This window comes from Phoxinus phoxinus (genome assembly GCF_949152265.1).
Source record: "Phoxinus phoxinus genome assembly, chromosome: 15".
NCBI lineage: Eukaryota > Metazoa > Chordata > Actinopteri > Cypriniformes > Leuciscidae > Phoxinus > Phoxinus phoxinus.
Window position 1 is genome coordinate 9,711,555 of NC_136890.1, and position 20,005 is coordinate 9,731,559.

A 20,005-nucleotide genomic window follows, 5' to 3' on the forward strand; every position below is an offset into this window, starting at 1 on the left:
TCATTCTCCTGAAGGGAAAGAGTCATCACACTCACACATGATTCAGTCAGTTTTGCAGCCTCTCTGGCAGCAGCGTCTGCAGCGTGGTTCCCTTTGGCTTCCGGGGAGCTGTCAGTAGCGTGCCCGGTGACTTTGATGACTGCTCCTTCTGCGGGAAGATCACAGGCATTCATAAGTTCTTGTACCTGCTGTTGATGTGAGATAGGAAGTCCTGCAGTAGTCAGAAATCCCCTGCGCCTCCATACGGGGCCGAAGCGTGTTCCCTGCTCATGAAAGCTGGAGCCGTCCACGAACAAGTTCATAGCATTAGACAGGGGTTCAGATTGAAGAGGGCTTTGGCTGTCCGCCTCGATCAGTCGGGCACAGTTGTGTGCAGTTCCTTCTTCTGGAAGCAAGGAGGCAGGATTGATAGCAGTTTCAATGTCAATTTGTATGTCCACATTTTTACTCAAGAGAGTGGTCTCCCATTTGGCTCGTCGTTGATTAGAGATGGAGCCTAAACGGGTATTTGTTAACAGTTTCAAAATCTGGTGTCTGGTGTGCAGTATCACCTTTTGATGTGTCACAATGTCACTGCCCACTCTGCACAGTCACATATCAACAGGCACGGATGTTGCCCTGCCATTGAAACAGAAATAGGAGCAGAATAATATCCTACCATCCCATACGAGTTCCGGCCCAGAACCTTTTGACCCAGAGCAGCGGAGTAAGACCGGGTCCCCACCCATGTCCATAGGTGGAAAGGCCTGCTGGCATCGGCATGTCGTAATGCTGGGGAGGAAGCAAGAGTTTCTTTGATACTCACGAAAGCCTCCTCCATCTCCTCAGTCCAGTCGATCAAATCCGATCCAGGTCTTCCTCCTTTCAGTGCCTCTGTGAGTGGTTTAGAGAGTTTAGTCTATTCAGAAACATACTGGCGGCAGTAATTCAAAAGACCCATCACTTGCCTTAAACCAGTGACAGTGTTTGGCTTTGGAAGTTCAATAATAGCTTTAACTCGTTCGGGGGGGATGCGTCGGCCACGCACCCCCACAATCTGTCCCAGATAAGTCACTTCAGGTAATGCTAGCTGTGCTTTCTTCAAGTTCACTTTGACTCCCCCGTTTTGGAGGGCCTTCAAAACAGTCAGCTCCCTCTCGTGCTTCATTTCTCAAAGGGTATTGTCTTTTGGCTTCATGCAAGGGACCTGGAATGCTCAGAGGCTGAATAGAATCAGCCACTGCACATCTCTCCTCATGGTGGGGGCCAGTCTGAGATAAGCGAATTGTTTCATTGCAGCCAAGCACTAGCTTATTTTTAGAAAGCAAAACATCAGCTTCAAGGTTTTTCAAAATGTAAACACCAATAATTGTCCCTACAGTGTTTTCTCCTACCCAAAATTCAGTCTAATATACATTTTCAGAGTTAGAAATGGTTAGAGGGACAGAAACAGATTTGTGATACACCTGTTTGCCATTTAGACCTTCTATATACAAAGTTTCAGAAGTGATTTCAAGATCGATTGGTTACAACAGCCACATTCAACAGTCCGCGTGCCTCAGCATAGGGTCCATCATACTGGTTCTCAGTCTGACCGGCTAAAGCTGCCGCCTGAACAGTCTGAGAAGAGATGGTGGGGGCGGAGGGAGCACGAGAGACCGTCTCACATTTCGCAGCTCTCTCAGCCTGATCACACACTGCCTTTAGACCTTCACTCAAACTGCACAGATCAGATCCTATATCTCGTCCGATAATTTTTGTCATCCTATCACGTTGAGCAATCAAGCTGGACCACCCATTAATCATGTTAGGGATTGTTTTTTTTTTTTTTAGGAGTTATTGGTATACCACCCATCTTACAAATCCATGAATAGGGCAAACACGGATAAAAATTTGACTTTATCAGCTTCTTTTTTTTTTTTTTTTTTGCAGCCAGTCTAACTGCTGTGTGATTTTCCACTCAGAATCAAACCCCTGACTGACCATTTTCTTAATGAGCTGTGCGTATTTCTTTGATTTGAGCTCGTCAGAGCAGAGCTGTTTACAGCGTTCGCTCTCTTCCATTTGGTCAGGACTTTTTTCTTTATCAGTCATTCTTATTGGTCAGATGAAAAACCACCACAGAAAAAGATTTAGCAGCCACAACAATAAATTTGGCGGAAAAATACGTTTAGCAACAATAGTGAGACTTCTACACAATGAAACTGCAAATTATGTTTCGCTTCCCAAGTCACATAAAACTGGTCTATGCCAATTTGGGTCACACTATATATATATTTATTTGTTTGGGACCGTTCCTGATGCATCCCTGGCAAACAACCCTATATTTTACTATTTTAATTTTATTTTATTGATTTAACTAACATCTTGTTCCCTATCTGCCTGAATCACTAACTTCGGGGATCCCCTATCTGAGATGGAAGAGATTGATCAGGTTTTGCGGTGCCACTGGACCTAATCCAGGGACGCCCTCTGCTGGGGTGGTGTACCACACCCGTATTGCCCCACTGGGCCCCCACAGAGTGCGTATCACTTTTGCTGTTTTAAACAAAACAGCAACCCTTTATACTCTCGTAGTATAAATAATCTTCACTCGCCTCGTCGGAGTGAAGCTCTCCCGTTCCCCTTCAAAATCTCTTCCAATCAGACAGCCCTAATACTTAATAAAATCTTTCTACCTTGTTTGCTGATTTGCCAGAGATGTCACCACAGAATGGTTTCCCGCCAATCCTCCACCAAACTGTTAGGGGGGGCTAACAGTTATAAGACCCGAGACCAGATATGTAGAAAAGATGACCAGGAGTCATGAGGTTCAATCAAAAAGATAAAAATTTACTGAAGAATAGTTTGCAGTTTCATTGGTAGAGCGAGCGTCAAAGTCTCACGAGGAGGTCGCAAGCCAACTCTACCTTACACAAAATAATACACCAATTATACCATTTTTTGCAAGGGCAAGCATCGCATCACCATACATCTGATTGGCTAAGAGAATATAAGACCATAAACAATTTCACACATGTGAGCAGATAAAAGGTGCCTATCGCCATTAGTCAGGATAGCTGTCGCCAATCCTTAGATTTAGGTCAGAGTTGACCTAACTGTTAGAGGAGAGCGCCGATGAGGATGAGCGTTGTGTCCCAAATGCCTACGTAGAAAGTCAAACACACACACACAGAACACCACCAAATAACATCGCCAAGGCCGAAGAGTGCTTGAGCTTCGTATTATCAGTTAGCCAAAACATAGCTCCTCAGGAAGAAAGGCAGAGAAATGGCATTGCTCTCTAGAGAAAATATATAATTTCACAAGCACAAAAGAATATAGAAATGATTATGTGATAATGCACATATATATATATTTGATTATTGATTTGTATAAAAGTAATGTACGCATTCAAAAGGATATGGAATGAAATATATATATAACTGACTGAAGAGACAAGGGATTTTGACCGCCCCTTCACAGGTAAAGATAAAGAGACTGAGAGAAGGAGAAGGAGAGCAGGTAGAACAATAGCCTATTGCATACTGTGCCCATAATGAGAATAACTTTATTACAATGGATTCCTATTTGACACAGATATACATATGTTCGTTGCCAATGACAGTGGAAAAATAATATGCCCCTGAACCCCCTAGCAAGATCACCTCTGTATTTAGTTAGTCCAAAATGCAGCTGCTAGAGTTCTTACTAGGTCAAGAAAATATGATCATATAACACCAATTTTATCGTCTCTACACTGGTTACCAATTAAGTTCCGTATCAATTACAAAGTATTGCTACTGACCTATAAAGCCCTAAATGGTTTAGCTCCTGTGTATTTAAGGGATCTTCTATCGCCCTACAATCCATCGCGCTCTTTAAGATCGATAAATTCGAGGCTTCTGGTCGTACCTAGGATATCTAAGTCCACTAAAGGAGGGAGGGTGTTTTCACATCTAGCTCCTAAACTCTGGAATAGCCTTCCTGATATTGTCCAAGGCTCAGACTCGCTCTCCCAGTTTAAAACTAGATTAAAGACGCATCTCTTTAGCCAAGCATTCACATAATGCATCTCATACCTTTTATACTACAGTTAAATCAGATCAAATTCATTCATATTTTGAACAGCAGCTACGCTAATTATTTCCCAACTGCCTTTTTGTTGTTATCTCGGGACGCCAGTCAAATAGACTAAAATCAAGTTTGTCAGCTCCAGTTATGTATCCAGCCTCTCATGGAGACTTCAGATGCCCCAACGCCTGTGAAGAGATGACTCGACGCCTTTGAAGAGACGACCCAACGCCGGCGATATGTTATGCCCTAAATTAATACATGATTAACTAACTGTATTTTTCTATGTACATTTCTGAAATGGATTTTCTGTAAAGCTGCTTTGAAACAGTATGTATTGTGAAAAGTGCTATACAAATAAATTTGAATTGAATATTTATAAAACCCTGTGTACTGATATTGCACTGAATAGAAAATTATATTTTTGAAAAATACAATGAATTACAAGGCTGTACAGAACAGTGCACTATTGCAGACTTATATACTGAGGGTTTAATTACATTATTTTAATATAGTCAGTCGGGAACTAAAGTGGGCCGGTCTAAGGCATGAAACTCCAGGGCTGAAAATGAGTCCCACTCCGGCCCTGCCTTGCACTCTTACAATTAACCTCAATTAAAGTTTGGATGCGTGTCTCTAGTTCTGAAATCTTCTCCGTCAGCCTGAATATCTCCCTGCATTTATGACATGTAAATCCTGTGCTGACAGAGAAGACTATGCTATACACAAGTGCAAGTCACAATAAGTGGAGAAGATGACATGACTCACCGTGTTTGTTGACTGATCCTACTCACCACAGCTTTGATGGATTAGTAAAAGGCGCGAGTGACATAAATTAAGCGAAAAAAAAAAAAAAAACTTTGGTCATTTCTTTAAAAGGGCCATTTATACTTAATTGTGGCGAGCAGGACGAGGTCGAGGGACGTGAGAGAACGGCGCGAGACCGGTGGCGTGATTACTGATGAGCGACACCGGCGCGATGCACCGGTCTCGTATCTCTCATGTCCCTCGACCTCGTCCTGCTCGCCACATTTATATAATGGGTCTAATAGCTCAGTAAAACTTGCACATGGCACTATCCCCAGATTTCTTTTAGAAGGAGGCATAAGGCAGGGATGCCCATTGCCCAATCTCCTTTTTTGTTTTTACTTGTAACTCAGACAATGACTATTTACAATAACAAATATAATTTTCACAGAATAAGGATTTTAGAAAGAGAAATAAAAGGCAGTCAATTGGCCAATTATGATACAACAATATTTGTTAGAGATAAGACATTAAAAGTGTGATTGATTGTTTGAATAACTTTTTACCAGTTTCAGGGTTAAAATGAAATGTAAACAAATGTGAGTTATTCAAAATAGTGAACTTCTTAATATTAATGGCATCCCTGTAAAGAATGTTGTTACATAATTAGGAATCAAAATATAAAGATGAAAAGGAAGGTTTAATATTCAATCTGTTGGTCAAAAAGTAAAAAATATATTCAATTTATGGTTAATGAATGGTATTTAATCAAAAGCTGAATCTTTATCTCGTCTGCTCACTAGAAGTCCTGAATAACATCATTAAAGAAGTCGATAAAAATCTTTTCAATTTCATTTGGAGAAATATTACATTAAAAAAGGTACCTTAACTAATTTGGTTGGTTAGGGAGGTTTAATTGATTTCAATTACATTGATTTCAGCACTTCACATAGATGGATCAATCATTACTTTCAACACAAAAATAAAAGTGGGTATTTAATTCCTAATCTAATTTTTAAAAAGATGATTGGGGTTGCTTTTCTGTTGCAATGCAACTTTGAAATCAGTAAGATTCCAGTTAGATTAAGCAATTTTCACAGGCACTTGCTACTCTTGTGGATGCTTATCTAAACATAATTTTTCTCCAAACAAATGTATAATTAGGAATAACAGATATATAATGTTTAAACATAAAACTCAAAAATGGGTTGATAATGGCACTATATTTGTTAAAAAGTTATTAAATGAAAATGGACTATACGTAGAGTTTATTCAAAGGTATAATATTAAAGAATAAAGAATATTGTATAGTGTTTGATGCTATACCATCGGGTTTAAAATATCTGTTTAAAGAAAATGTGAAAAAGGAGACTGTGGGTCTCTGATGTTTCAAATAAAGGAGTGACTATTACTGATAGAAGATGGAATAATTACTTTATAAGGAAGTTAAAAACAGAATACAGCCCAATATTTTCTAAAACATACTGGCATTTTAAACTCGAGAACATTGACTGGATGCATGGTTGCTGCCTAAAAAATATTGCATTGAAATAAGGTACCCTGTTAAAACTCTTTTTCTTAGGTTTCGCACTGATGTATGTTAAATGTGATTTCTATGGGACTGAAGAAATTTGAATTGCATTTATAGTAAAATGTTTTGGATAGATTTGGAATGTTTCCTTTGTAAATACCTAGGCATGAAAGTTTACTTTTCTGAAAAAGTTATTTTTATTTCAATAGACAAAGATTACACCAAATGTGGCCTTTATTGTTAATCTTTGTTTGATTATGGGGAAATTCCTAAATGGGCTAAAGGAAAACCAATTTATTAATTTTTTTCAGATAGATATGAAAAATTATATTGAGTTAGGCTAGGCTATACTTGGGTTGAAAAATAGCAACGCAAAACGCACACACTATATTAAGCTGCTTTTATGCTATTTATATGATGATCTCATACCTGTTCCTTTTTCTGTTTATATTATTTTCTTTCTTTCTTCTCTCTTTTTACTTGTATTAAATTGTTTATATACTAGATTTTATTTTCCTATTTGTTGTAGTCTATATTTGTTCAATATTTGTATACTATATGTTGGACTATTATCATGTTTATTTTTCGTCATGTGACTGGCATTTAATACATAATAATAAATCCAAATGAAAAAAGCCCTTTTATGACAACATGCCATGTCAAATGTAGTAGTCTACGTCCAGATTACATTCATATTACACACATTCATATTGACATGTTTTTTATAGCGGTCGTGATTCTCGTGAAGTAATTACTTATTCAAAATAATTTAATACTCAGTATGCAAATTCGGGCGCAGCCATGGAAAGTCGCATAGTGCTGTCGTAGAGATGATGTAATCATTTGTCGTCGGAACTCGGAAGAACGCCTGCGCGCTAAGCTCGCTGATTGTGCTGATGCAAGAGAGTAGTTAACCGTGTGAACGATATTTACCAGGACGAAAAGCATTGATATTTAATTCAATCATCATGTCAGAAGACGAGGTATTGTGGTGGACTATTGTTATATTTTGTTAATATTCACAGTTTAGTGGAAATATTCAATCATGTTGTGACTTTGGAATAGATTTGAGAGCAGTTACAGTGTTGCCTATAACGTGCTCTTGGCTGCATTCTACCTGCATTTTTATATCACTATTACGTATGATTTCTAGTTGTATAAAATGCAAAAACTAATAAATAACACTCAACATTGCTTGAGCAGTAAAAACAGGTAACGTTAAGTATTATTTGCTTCACCACAGCGAGGCATGCTTTGCAAATGATTCTGGTGCCTCATGTGTCCTCAGATTTTATTCGACCCCACTACATCAAAGAAGAAAAAAAAGAAGAAGAAGCCCTTCATGCTCGACGAAGATGGAGATGGGCTTGGAGAGGAAACCCAACAGGTTGAACAGAGAGAAGTTGAACCTGAAGCAGGAGAGGAGCGAGAAATGGACCCTGAAGATGATGACATCAAGAAAAAGGGTGAGAGGCCATTTTTTCCACATAAACCATGCAGTGTTTTGCTTTTCTCTTGTACCATGGCATTGGATTTAGTCATATTTCTCAACAAATGTATTTAAACCAGAACCTTGAAAAGTTGTGTGAAGGAGTTTGTAAATAATGTGCTATTTGAGATTAGACCTTTATGACACTGTTCTCCAACTATCTTTACAGAGCCTTCGGATGATTTAGATGATCTGAACTTCTTTAATCAGAAAAAGAAGAAAAAGAAACCAAAGAAGGTGTTTGAAAATGACATTGAAGAAGGGATAAAGGTTAGCAGTTTTTTACAAAGGAAATTGTCTGGGAATTGTTTAATGATTCACTCTTTGCAATACTCATGAAATGTTTTTCACCTCAGCTCTTACCAGAGTTTTCTGTGACCAGTAGCCTACATAGCTGGATAATTAAATGGGACCCTCTTTTTGGTGTCTAAGTACTATGTACTAACACTTAAATGATTTGTCGTTTAAGAACGTTATTATTTAAAATAATAATAATGTGGCCTCGCAATCTTTAATAAAAACTTTTAACATTTTTCTCGTTTGAGTATCCATTTCACTTGGATATGCAATGGGGAAGAAAAGACAATTGTAACTTCTGTTTTATTATCGACTTTAATTCACTTACAGTGTGCTGCATAATTAATATTATTTAAAAAATTGAATCCACTTAATATTAACTGTCTTTAACTACTGTGTACTCTAGTGCCAACTAGCCTCTCCTTATGGAGGATCCCTTTATCACTCTACAGATAAAGCATTGTGGAAAATTTGCGTATCTACCCCGTAGTGATAAAATAAAATTTCTGTATCAAATTTATAGGCAGGACAAGTTTGTTTAGGCTTGGTTTGTAGAGAATTACAAACATGCACACATATAGCCTATTCAAACGCTCATAACTATAGAATTAATTCTTGATGCTCACGTGAGCGCCATCAGCGTTTCTCACAGGTTCATGTTTAAAGTCTGTGTAGAGAGAACGGTGTCGTCTTAGCGGCCCCTAATTTAATAACAAATTATCCTTTCGATGGAAGTGAATCAATCAAAACTAACTTTAGCTGGAAAATAACATTATTCAAGAACCACTATAAAGCCAAAACAATCTGTTACATTAAATTATACGTTTATCTATGTAAAGCAGCTTTGAAACAATCTACATTGTTAAAAGCGCTATATAAATGAAGATGACATGACTTGACTTGTACTAGCGTTTTCAATTAATCATTTGATACAATGCACTTATTAGGGCTTTTCATTCCTGAAATGGTTAACCCTGGGTCATTCTAACCCCTGGGAAAATTAAATCCTGGGATATAATTTCTCTTTTTACCTAGGGTTAACTATTAATCCTTATAATAATAATTCATAATCTGCTGTTTCAAATTGTACTCTACTAATCCCTGGGTTAGTGGTCATTCCCTCTATTCCCTCTCTGTGGTCATTAAAAATCCCATGGCACTAGTAGGGGTGTAACCCCGGTGCCCTGCCCACATTCCCTCCATTGGCCCTTACCAATCATGGCGTCCTAATAATCTCCATCCACTGAATTGGCTCTATCACTTTCTCTCCTCTCTCCACCTGTATCTGGTGTGTGGTGAGCGCACTGGCGCCGTTGTACTGTGGCTGCCGTCGCATCATCCAAGTGGATGCTGCACACTGGTGGTGTTTGAGTAGAAACCCCGACATGACTGTAAAGCTCTTTGGGTTTACAGTAGTATGAAAAAGTGCTATATAAATGCCTCATTCATTCATTAAGCATATTTTCTTGTATTTTATAGTTCTTCTAACGGCTGTTGAATATTTTCTTTTTATTGGTGACCAGGAGCTGAGAATTGAGGGAGACCAGCAGGAAATAATGGAGGAAGATGATTTGGACTTGATGCTTCCAGCTAAAAAAAAAAAAGCTAAAAAAGTGGAATTTGTTGAGGAGAGCGACATTGTGGAACAAGAGGATGGTATGAACATACACTTCATTTAATTAGAATGTGCTGCATAATTAATATTATTTAAAAAATGTGAATATAAAAGTGCACTTACAGAAAAATTCTGTGTATAATCAAGCTTTCAGTTAGCATGTACCGCAATCTACAAGGAATTTTTACTATAAATTCAGCCCCAAAACTGATTTAAAAAAAAATACAAAATCTCAGCTGAGTTACGTTTTACTTTTTTTGAAAGAGACAACTTCTATTCTACATATATTTTCTTCCATTTGTCTGCAAAAATCATTCAGATACAGTTTGTCACTTAGATTTATAATGTCAGGTTTAATTTTCTTAAGTTTGAAATACAGTGCAACTCATTCTTTATAGGAATTAGTCAAGCTAAATGCAGCTGCTAGGCTCCTGACTGGTGTCAAGAAAAACAAACATATAATACCTACCCTAATTCCATTACACTGGTTGTCGGACTGCTGCAGAATTTATTTTTAAAGTTCTTTTAATGGTCTACAAATCTCCAAATGGCTTGGCACCATCTTATCTTACTGATCTCTTGTCGGAACATTGCTCGGGGAGGTCTCTGAGATCCTCAAACCAAGGACAAAATTTGATGTTAGAGGTGACTAAAATCTAGAGGCTACTCATTTGTAGTAGCAGTGCCCAAACTGTGGAACGGTCTGCCTCTTACTATTAGAATTACTATTAGAATTGCTACAACAGTAGATCATTTTAAATAGGGCTGCACCAATATAACTTTTTCCATAAAAAGTCTGATACCGATACTTTCATTTTTGGTACTTGCCGATCAACTTTAATCTTATTTATTTTCTATAGATTTAAATAAATGATGCTGTGCCTATTTTGACTGGTTATTGTTTGTTGTGTCAATCTCTATTGAGTTCTATAATATGCCATCACATTGGTCAACTGTTGTTGTTTTAAATTGTACTTGTATAAATAGTGACATTGACATTAATGTCAGGAAAAGGTGTTTCATGCACTACATGATGTACTGTTTCAAATTATGAATCTTCTAATAGTTTGTGCTGATTAAAAATGTGAATGTCTGAATTCTTCACATATTGTATTACAGTCATCGAGGATGATAAAGGCACAGAAGGCATCACATTCAGTTCACAATCAGGCCCAGCATGGGCAGATTCAGAGAGAGATTACACTTATGATGAGGTATGAAGCTGATTCATATGATTAGTACTTTCTCTCTTCTGTATCACACATATCTCTACCCAGTGTTTGTGGCATAGTTTTCCTTTAATTTATTACATTATTTACTTGTCTGCGTCTTTACAGTTGTTGAGCCGGGTGTTTAACATCATGAGGGAGAAAAACCCTGATATGGTTGCAGGAGAGAAGAGGAAGTTTGTGATGAAGCCGCCTCAGGTGGTCCGAGTTGGGACAAAGAAAACATCTTTTGTAAACTTCACTGACATCTGCAAACTGTGAGTGCAAACACTTAGCATGTCTGTTGAGTCTGGGTTCTAGAGAAAACTAGGAATGCTTACAGCCTTAAAAAAAAAAAAAAAACTTTCACTGAATGTATTTTCTAGGCAACAGTACAATGGATGATATACACACATGGCTCAGTCACACATTACGCTATTTTTGTCCTACCTTTTAATTTTTTCCAAAATACATTAGAGCAGCACAAAATAAATCATACTAACAATGACTTAAATACAAGCATTTTTTTCTTTAAGCAGGTTTTAGTTTCTTAAGATTAAATTTAAAGGGACTTGTCAGGGTGATACAACTGTCCAAATATGATAATAAAATAAATCCTCATTAAAATTATCAAATTAATATTTGAAAAAATATTTGTCTGCCAAACAATTCAAGTGCACTAAAATGCAAAAAAGAAAACCCTTATGAATGTCTCAAGCTATATTTTAAAATTGACAAGACAAGGTTAGTTCAGGTTGTAAAATTATGAATCTTATTCTGTGTTAATTTCGTTGACGAATAATTTTCGTCATTATTTTCGTCAACAACATTTTTTCACAGACGAAAACGAGACGATAACTAAATAAAAACCGGTTTTAAATGACGACAACTATGACATTTTCGTCAACGAATAAGAACTAAACGGAAATGTTAGGGAGGGACGATTGGGGAAGAGATCCAGTCAGAACTGATTTGCGTTTGTGGAAGATGCGCACATTTGAATTGTAACGTGCTGATCTGCCAGTGGCACACGAGCGGCACATGCACTTGATGCATGTCTCATAAATCGTTCAAAAATGTAAACGTCTGGGAGAAAGAGAAGAGCAGACATGGATAGATCTGAATAAGAGGAACGACGCGAAAGATAACTTTATTCGGTATGTTTTTCTGTGCGAACACACACACACATACGACCCGAAGCGTGCAGCCCTGCACTAGACGGACTGGATTGAGCTCTCTTTCGCGTCTGAATGGACAAATACACAACATTATGTCTAAATGTCCGTTTTGGATAGTATTCACGTAAACACAGTCGGTTATGTCTTTACAGAACGTACCGTTGTGAGAATATCGGATGTGCATCAGCAGTGCATTGGATCTGCACATTCTGTCTTATTATTATGTCACAGTGTTAAATCTGTGTCTGTATTGCATGTTCAAACTTTAAAAATTATTCATATTAACAGGTTAATGTTTTCTACGGGAATATATGGGTTTGGAAATTTTAGAGAAATTCTAAATCAATGCATTACAATTTAACAAAACCCATTCGATTTTAGTCGACTAAATCTACTGTAGATTTAGTCGACTAAAATCTTATTGTATTTCGTCGACTAAAACTAAACCAATTCAGATGACTAAAATGTGACTAAAACTAAAATGGCATTTTAGTCAAAAGACTATGACTAGAACTAAATCAAAATTGGCTGTCAAAATTAACACTGATCTTATTATATTTCTGTATTAATAAATAACTAAAATATATTAAATATTCATTAAAATATTTTTTGTAATTGAATTCTGTATTTATTTAATTATAGTTTATGATATTTGTAAAAAAATATATAATATTCAGAGTGAGGATAATGGAAAAGTTTGTGAGTTTATGAAACTAACATGGTGCAAAACAGTACCTTTCTGTAAGTGTTTTCCTTTTCTTTAATTTGGACACTTTTATTGACATTGACCAATATATGAATTTAATCAAACCAGTGTTTCTAATATATTGGCCTAATTTTGTCTATTAAACCATAGCATGTTTACTTTTTCATCTTCAGGTTGCATCGACAGCCCAAACATCTTTTGGCATTCCTGTTAGCCGAGTTAGGAACAAGGTGAGTTTTTAATTACTTTTCTATAATTTTCAGATGTGAAAAGGTGATTTTTCCTGTAACTAAAGAGATGTCTTCTTATATCTAGTGGCTCCATAGATGGAAATAACCAGCTTGTAATCAAAGGACGCTTTCAACAAAAACAAATAGAGAATGTCTTGAGAAGATATATAAGTAAGTCAAATATTTTGAATGTATGAATATGTAGCTGGTGTACCAATACTACTTGCTAATGTACAGGGGTTGGACAATGAAACAAACACCTAGTTTTAGACCACAATGATTTATTATTAGTGTAATTTATTATTTATTACTGCGGCCAATGCAGCATCAATTTGTCCTGGGAATGACTGAAAAAAGTCCTGCACTTTTTTGACCATTCCTCTGCCAGAACAGGGCACTATTTGATGTTGGTGGAGGAAAACCTTTACTGACTTTACAGATAAAAAAGGGGAAAAAAAGTAATTTCATGCTAAAGTAATGCTGCAGCCCATCTGATATAGATATGCCATTTCACATGGCAATGAGCATGATATTGCTCATATATATATATTTTATATTTGATACAGCTGTTTACCTTTTTTAGAATATGTAAGATAATAAAGATATTGTTTGATAAGTGAGATTACTAACTGTAGTCCTTGGAATCCAAAAAAGTAGTACTTGAAAGTCCTGGAATTTCATTTTAAAGTATCCGTACGAACCCTGAGCCTTTATGTGTGTTTTGGTGCATTATCATGCTGATACATGGCACCCCCTTCAGGGTATATTTGAGCCATTAGGTGCACATGGTCATCCAGAATGATTCAGTAGTCCTTGGCAGTGACGCACCCCCAATCAAGCACAATAGGGAATGCAGCTCAAACCATCACTGATCAACCCCCATGCTTCACACTGGGCATCAGTTTGGCTGTTAAGCCTCTTTTGGGCTTCTCCACACTGTAACTCCCATGGATGTGGAAAGACAGTGAAGGTGGACTCATCTGAGAACAATACATGTTTCACATTTTCCACAGCCCAATGAAACCGACATTTGGCAATGGCACGAGTGACCAAAGGTTTGGCTATAGCCACCGACCATGAAAATGTAATCTGTGGCGCTCCCGATGAACAGTTTTGTTGGAAACAGGAGAGTCGAGGTGCACATTTAATTATATTTTATGGTTTTTGGATACAATCCTGGTTAGTACCCAGACATCCCTTTTCGGACTGCTTTCTCTGCATTGACAGTTTCTACTGTTGGATGTGGTTCGTCCAATTATCCTGGATACCATGGCTCTTGATACACCACAGGCTTGCTGTCCTGGTCACAGATCAGCCAGCGAGACACGCACCAACAATTTGTTCTCTTTTGAACTGACGTCTCCCATTATGTTGTGTATTGCAATATTTTATGTACAGCTTTGCTCTGCTAATTTAACCATCACTCTTTGCTTTAACTAGTGAAATGTAAAATTAGTGAAGACTGTCCACCTATATATGCACATATATATAGACATGAACTTGTAACATTGATCAGTATTTTAGTTTTATTGTTCAACCCCTGTATGTACTGTGCCATTACCTCTCATCAAATATGGCATAATTTAATTTGACCATGTTCAGATGGACTGAAGCTATCAATAGGGATGGGAATTGAAAAGTTTTACGAACCATCGATATTGTATGCCCTCGACGTTATCCTCTTATCGATGTTCCTGCTCCGAGTCAGCCATACAGACCGTGAACTCACAACTGTCCCTTTTGCCCTTTATTGAGCACCATAGCACGGCATCCAAAGCAAAATTGTCCCGCCAAAGTCTTATTTGATCGGTGAGTAATGTAGATGAACTGCTGCGCTTGTGACAGGGCGCATGTTTAACTGAAAGAACGAGCAGAGAGAGAGCCCTGGTCGCGCACGCACTTTCTCTTCGGAGCCAGGTGAAAGTATAAACAAGGCTTCTCCATCTCCAAACTAAGCGCTGTCTTGCTCTTTTTCCCTCGCACATATTAATAAAATAAATTGACACAATGGTAAAAAAGTCGGAAGACCAAAGTTTTATGTGGAGTGGAGCATTCTGAGATGTTTTTTTTCTTCCTGAATTACTGCTGGGTGTGAATTGTGCTAAAATAAATTGCCTTATCTTCTCTGAAAAGCGTTCCGCACATTCAGCTGACATAAACACACTTTCAATAAACGAAAAAAACTATCCAGTGATTAAATGTTTTCTGTGTTGACACAAATCTTGTGCCTTGTCCTAAACTGCCGGGATAATCACACAACGCGTACACGTCCTATAATGACACGTCCAATTCGTGAACTAATGACTCCTTTGAACCGATTCATTTTAATGAATGGTTTAAACAACTGATCTTTCCAACACTGAACTCATGAGACGTCTGAATCGGTGTATAACTAATCGGTAACACTTTACAAAAAGATTACATTTTTTACATAAATGACATACAAAGCACAGTTTTCTTACTCAAGTGTAAGCTTTAAAACTAAAATAACCACATGTTTTTTTTTGCCGAAAAAGCAGATTACTACTTTTTTCCACGCAGTGCTATCAGGAATCAATAAGTGAATCGTTAAAGAATCGGATCGATAAGCAGAATCGTCAGTGGCATTGATATTGATAAAATCTTATCAATTCCCATCCCTAGCTATCAATCACTACAGTAGCAGGCAGCTCGTAAACACTGCTGTGCTCAACGCTAAACCACGTTGAAACATTATAAACATTTGATGGTCTTCAGACTATAGAACGTGAACACAAGTAAGCACGTGACCACTTGAAAGCAGCTGCCCATCAGTGGGTACCGAATTGAGTCAAAGTAGTCTCTTGGCTATTGGAACCGCAGTCCACCTGTGCCTATTGATTCCCGACCCGCAATGTAAATGACAATGACAATTTAAATATCATCCCATCCGTTATATCAAAATGAGTGGTTTACCCTGCATGCGGGACTCTATTTAGTTTACCTAATAGATTTTTGACAAGGCATTTTCTCTTTTCTCTTTCACAGAGGAATATGTGACTTGTCATACCTGCCGCTCACCGGATACAATTTTGCAGAAGGACACGCGTCTCTACTTCCTGCAGTGTGAAACCTGTCACTCACGTTGCTCTGTAGCCAGCATCAAGACTGGCTTCCAGGCCGTCACTGGCAAAAGAGCCCAGCTTCGAGCCAAAGCCAACTAATACAAGCACCCTATTCTGGCCTCTTTCTCAGACTGATGCTCTGCTGACAACTGTCCTCACTGCTCTCCTCTGAAGCGCAGTAGAATGACCCAAGCCTTTGACCTCAGGAGTGGCCTGTTGAAGGTTTTGAGTGTAATTTTATTAATAAATCTGACTCTGAAGCTAGAGTACTTTAGTGAACAGGCTGCCTCTGATTTGCTCATCTTACTTTACCTCCTTCCTCTGGAAATATTGTTTCCCCCCCCTGTATTTAGCATATCTGATCACCAGAGCATATTTCTGTATATATAGTGAATATTGCTCTCAGAGCAGTATTTTTTCAAAGAAAAGTACAAGGATATTATTGGATGGAAACCAGAAATAGGTATATATCATCTTCCTTGCTTTTGAAAAATGAACCATAGCCTTTTATAGTGAACTTTGTTTGATCAAAGGAAAACTGATTCTCCAAATGTAAACTTATGTTTTTATGGGACAGTCATTGCACAAGAATGCAGTCATTGTGATCCAGGAATCCAGCAAAGTGTGACTTTGAATCTCCTTTGAACGCTAGAAAATGAGATCTCCGTTCCTATTTAATTACACAGACTACATATTGTGCTGTTTTCTTTAGTAGACAGCAAATGTGTGGGCATGTTCACAGGGCTTAGATGGAAATAAAGGCTTGTTTGCATATTTGAAATTAGATTTACATGGAACTGTAATTTTTTCTTTTTCTGCATTTGTTTCTTGCTTATTGATGCATTAATTAATTATTGTATTTGCAAATCAACATTATATAATTGCTGCTGCCAGTTTCTCTGCCAACAACAAAGGCGTTCCCACTTTACATCTGGATTGCTGTTTTTTTTTCTTTTCTTTTTTTTTTTTCTTCATCTTAAAAATATATCTAAATTACCCCATATGCTCTCATTGAAAAATGCAGAACAATTATTTCATGCGTTCATGACATCTCAAGGCTAGATTATTGTAATGCTGTTATGGGTGGTTGCCCTGCATGCTTAAGGGGCATGCTACAGCTGGTCCAAAATGCAGCAGCTAAGAGTTCTTACCAGAACCAGGAAGTATGACAATATTAGCCCGGTTCTGTTAACTCTGCATTGGCTCTCTATTTAAAACATTGCTGATTACTTACAAATCACTAAATGGTTTACCTCCGCAGTACTTGAGCGAGCTCTTAACGCATTATAGTCCTTCACGTCTATTGCGATCTCAAAATTCCGGCCAGTTGATAATACCTAGAATATAAAAATCGACTGCTGGCGGTAGATCCTTTTCCTATTTAGCACCAAAACTTTGGAACAATCTTCCTAACATTGTCTGGGAAGCAGACACACTCTTGTCAGTTCAAATCTAGACTAACAACCCATTTCTTTGACGTAGCATACACATAACACATTATAGACTTCTATTATTCAATGTTAGGCTGCATAGTTTAAATCAGCCGGAACTGGGAACACTTCCCATAAAACCTGATGTACTTGATACATCATAAGAAGGATGGCGTCTACGGTAATATTAGTCTCTCTGTTTATCCCGAGGTTTACCGCAGTCCGCCGTATCCAGATCTGATGAAGGACCTACGTCTGGACACGACGACAACGCAGTCCTGAAGTATCAACTTGTCTCTCCCCTGTGAAGGCCTCCCTCCCGTCCCTTTACCTCTGTACATGGTCTAAAAGGGATAGTTCACCCTAAAATGAGAATTACCCCATGATTTACTTACCCGCAAGCCATCCTAGGTGTAAATGACTTTATTTTTGACTAATATGACTAATAGAATCGCAGTTAAATTAAAAAAATTCCTGGATTTATAATGGCAGTGAATTGAGGATGTGATTTTGAAGGCCAAAAAAGCGCATCCATCCAGGGGGTTTATAAAGGCCTTCTGAAGCGAAACAATGTGTTTTTGTGGGAAAAATATCCGTATTCAACTAAAATGAATAGTTCCCGACAGACGGTCGTACGCATCAATTTACGGCAAAAGAGTAACCCTTGACCTGATGCTTGAGGCATTGAGGAATGCAGAAGAATAGAGCCAAACAAAACACCGGTCATGAATTAGAAGTCTAAAACATGAATTTTTGTAATGTAATGTTTTTTTAATGTTTCATTTCCTTTCTGTGTACTAAATGTGCAGCTTATGATTGTTTTACGGAGTCATTCATTATTACAGTACTCGTCGATCTCAGTATTTTCATATGAAGTAAACACGTATGTGTTATAATGTCAGTTAGGTTACAAAACAGTGGAGATTATAGTGAACTTCAGAAGAAATTCCCTCGCACTGCCCCCACTTATCATCATGAACAGCACTGTGGCAGCAGTGGAGTCATTCAGGTTGCTGGCCTATAAATCCCTGAGTTGATTGCTCCTGTCTGCCTTGCTGTGACTGCTGCTGCTGAGTTGGTTTGTGGCTATACGCTTCGTCTAAGCCCCGTATTAGCTTCGTAATTCTGTTTTGAACCATTATTTACTATAATTTCTAGTTGTTTATACTACTAAATACAGCTTACCCAACATCACACATTATTAACCTGACATCGCTACCTTCTGTTACTACTAGCACAACACTCTAGTAATTCGCTAGCCTGTTAAGTAGGTGAGTAAGAATCCGGCAAAGGCAAAGGGGGAGGTGTTGCTGTAATTTATAGTCATATTTTTTAAAACCACTAAGAAATCTATTTTTAAATAGAATTCTTTTGAAGTGTTGGTCCTTAATGTAAAAATATATAGTGTAAATGATAAATCACATTTGAGATTTGTGCTGGCTACTGTATACAGGCCACCAGGGCACCATACAGACTTTATTAAAGAATTTGCGGACTTTCTATCAGAATTAGTATTGGCTGCAGATAAAGTGCTAATTGTTGGTGATTTTAATATACACATAGATAACGAAAAATATGTATTGGGATTGGCATTCAAAGACATTGTAAACTCAATTGGAGTTAGACAACACGTGTCAGGACCTACTCATTGTCGTAATCATACTCTAGATCTAATATTACATGGAATAGATGTTGATGCCGTTGAAATACTGCAGCAGAGCGATGACATCTCAGATCATTATCTAGTCTCATGTAAATTACATTTAGCGAAGGCTGCAAAGCCGACTCCGTGTTACAAATATGTTAGATCTATCACTTCTGCCACTAAAGATTGCTTTATCAATAATCTTCCTAATCAGTTTCATCATCTCACCATCCCAGATAGCTTAGAAGAACTTGATATTGCAACAGAAACTTTTAACTCTCTCTTTTCCAGCACTTTAGACACAGTTGCTCCATTGCGATTAAAGAAAATAGTCCAACGCCGTGGCACAATGAGCACACTCAGGCCCTTTAGCTGGCTATGATTCAACCGCTTGTTTAAAAACCGCAACTTGATCATACAAAATGAGTCAATCACAGGCCGATCTCGAATCTGCCTTTTCTGTCAAAGATACTAGAAAAAGCAGTATCCTCACAAATTTGTTCCTTTCTAGAAAGAAATGATATCTGCGAGGATTTTCAGTCCGGATATAGACCATACCATAGTACTGAAACAGCTCTCATTAGAGTCACAAATGATTTGCTCATCATCAGATCGTGGTTGTAGGTCTCTATTAGTGTTACTCGATCTTAGTGCTGCATTTGACACAATATTTGTTAATATTGACCACAACATTCTTTTAAATAGACTCAAACATTATGTTGGCATTAGTGGAATTGCACTAGCATGGTTTAAATCATACTTATCTGACCGTTATCAGTTTGTAGCAGTAAATGAAGAGATGTCTTATCGATCA

At 37.7% G+C, this 20,005-nt stretch overlaps 1 protein-coding gene across 1 annotated transcript; it reads left to right on the forward strand.

The window, feature by feature from the left end:
* The first annotated feature begins 6,904 nt into the window (after positions 1 to 6,904).
* Positions 6,905 to 16,902, forward strand: LOC307011490 (eukaryotic translation initiation factor 2 subunit 2-like). The gene is made up of 9 exons (XM_079637213.1): positions 6,905 to 7,293; positions 7,599 to 7,776; positions 7,969 to 8,069; positions 9,620 to 9,752; positions 10,831 to 10,925; positions 11,049 to 11,197; positions 12,977 to 13,033; positions 13,119 to 13,204; positions 16,040 to 16,902. Exons 1-9 carry the CDS (start codon positions 7,279 to 7,281, stop codon positions 16,213 to 16,215), a joined length of 990 nt encoding a protein of 329 aa, XP_079493339.1. The 5' UTR covers positions 6,905 to 7,278; the 3' UTR covers positions 16,216 to 16,902.
* The last annotated feature ends 3,103 nt before the right edge of the window (positions 16,903 to 20,005 follow it).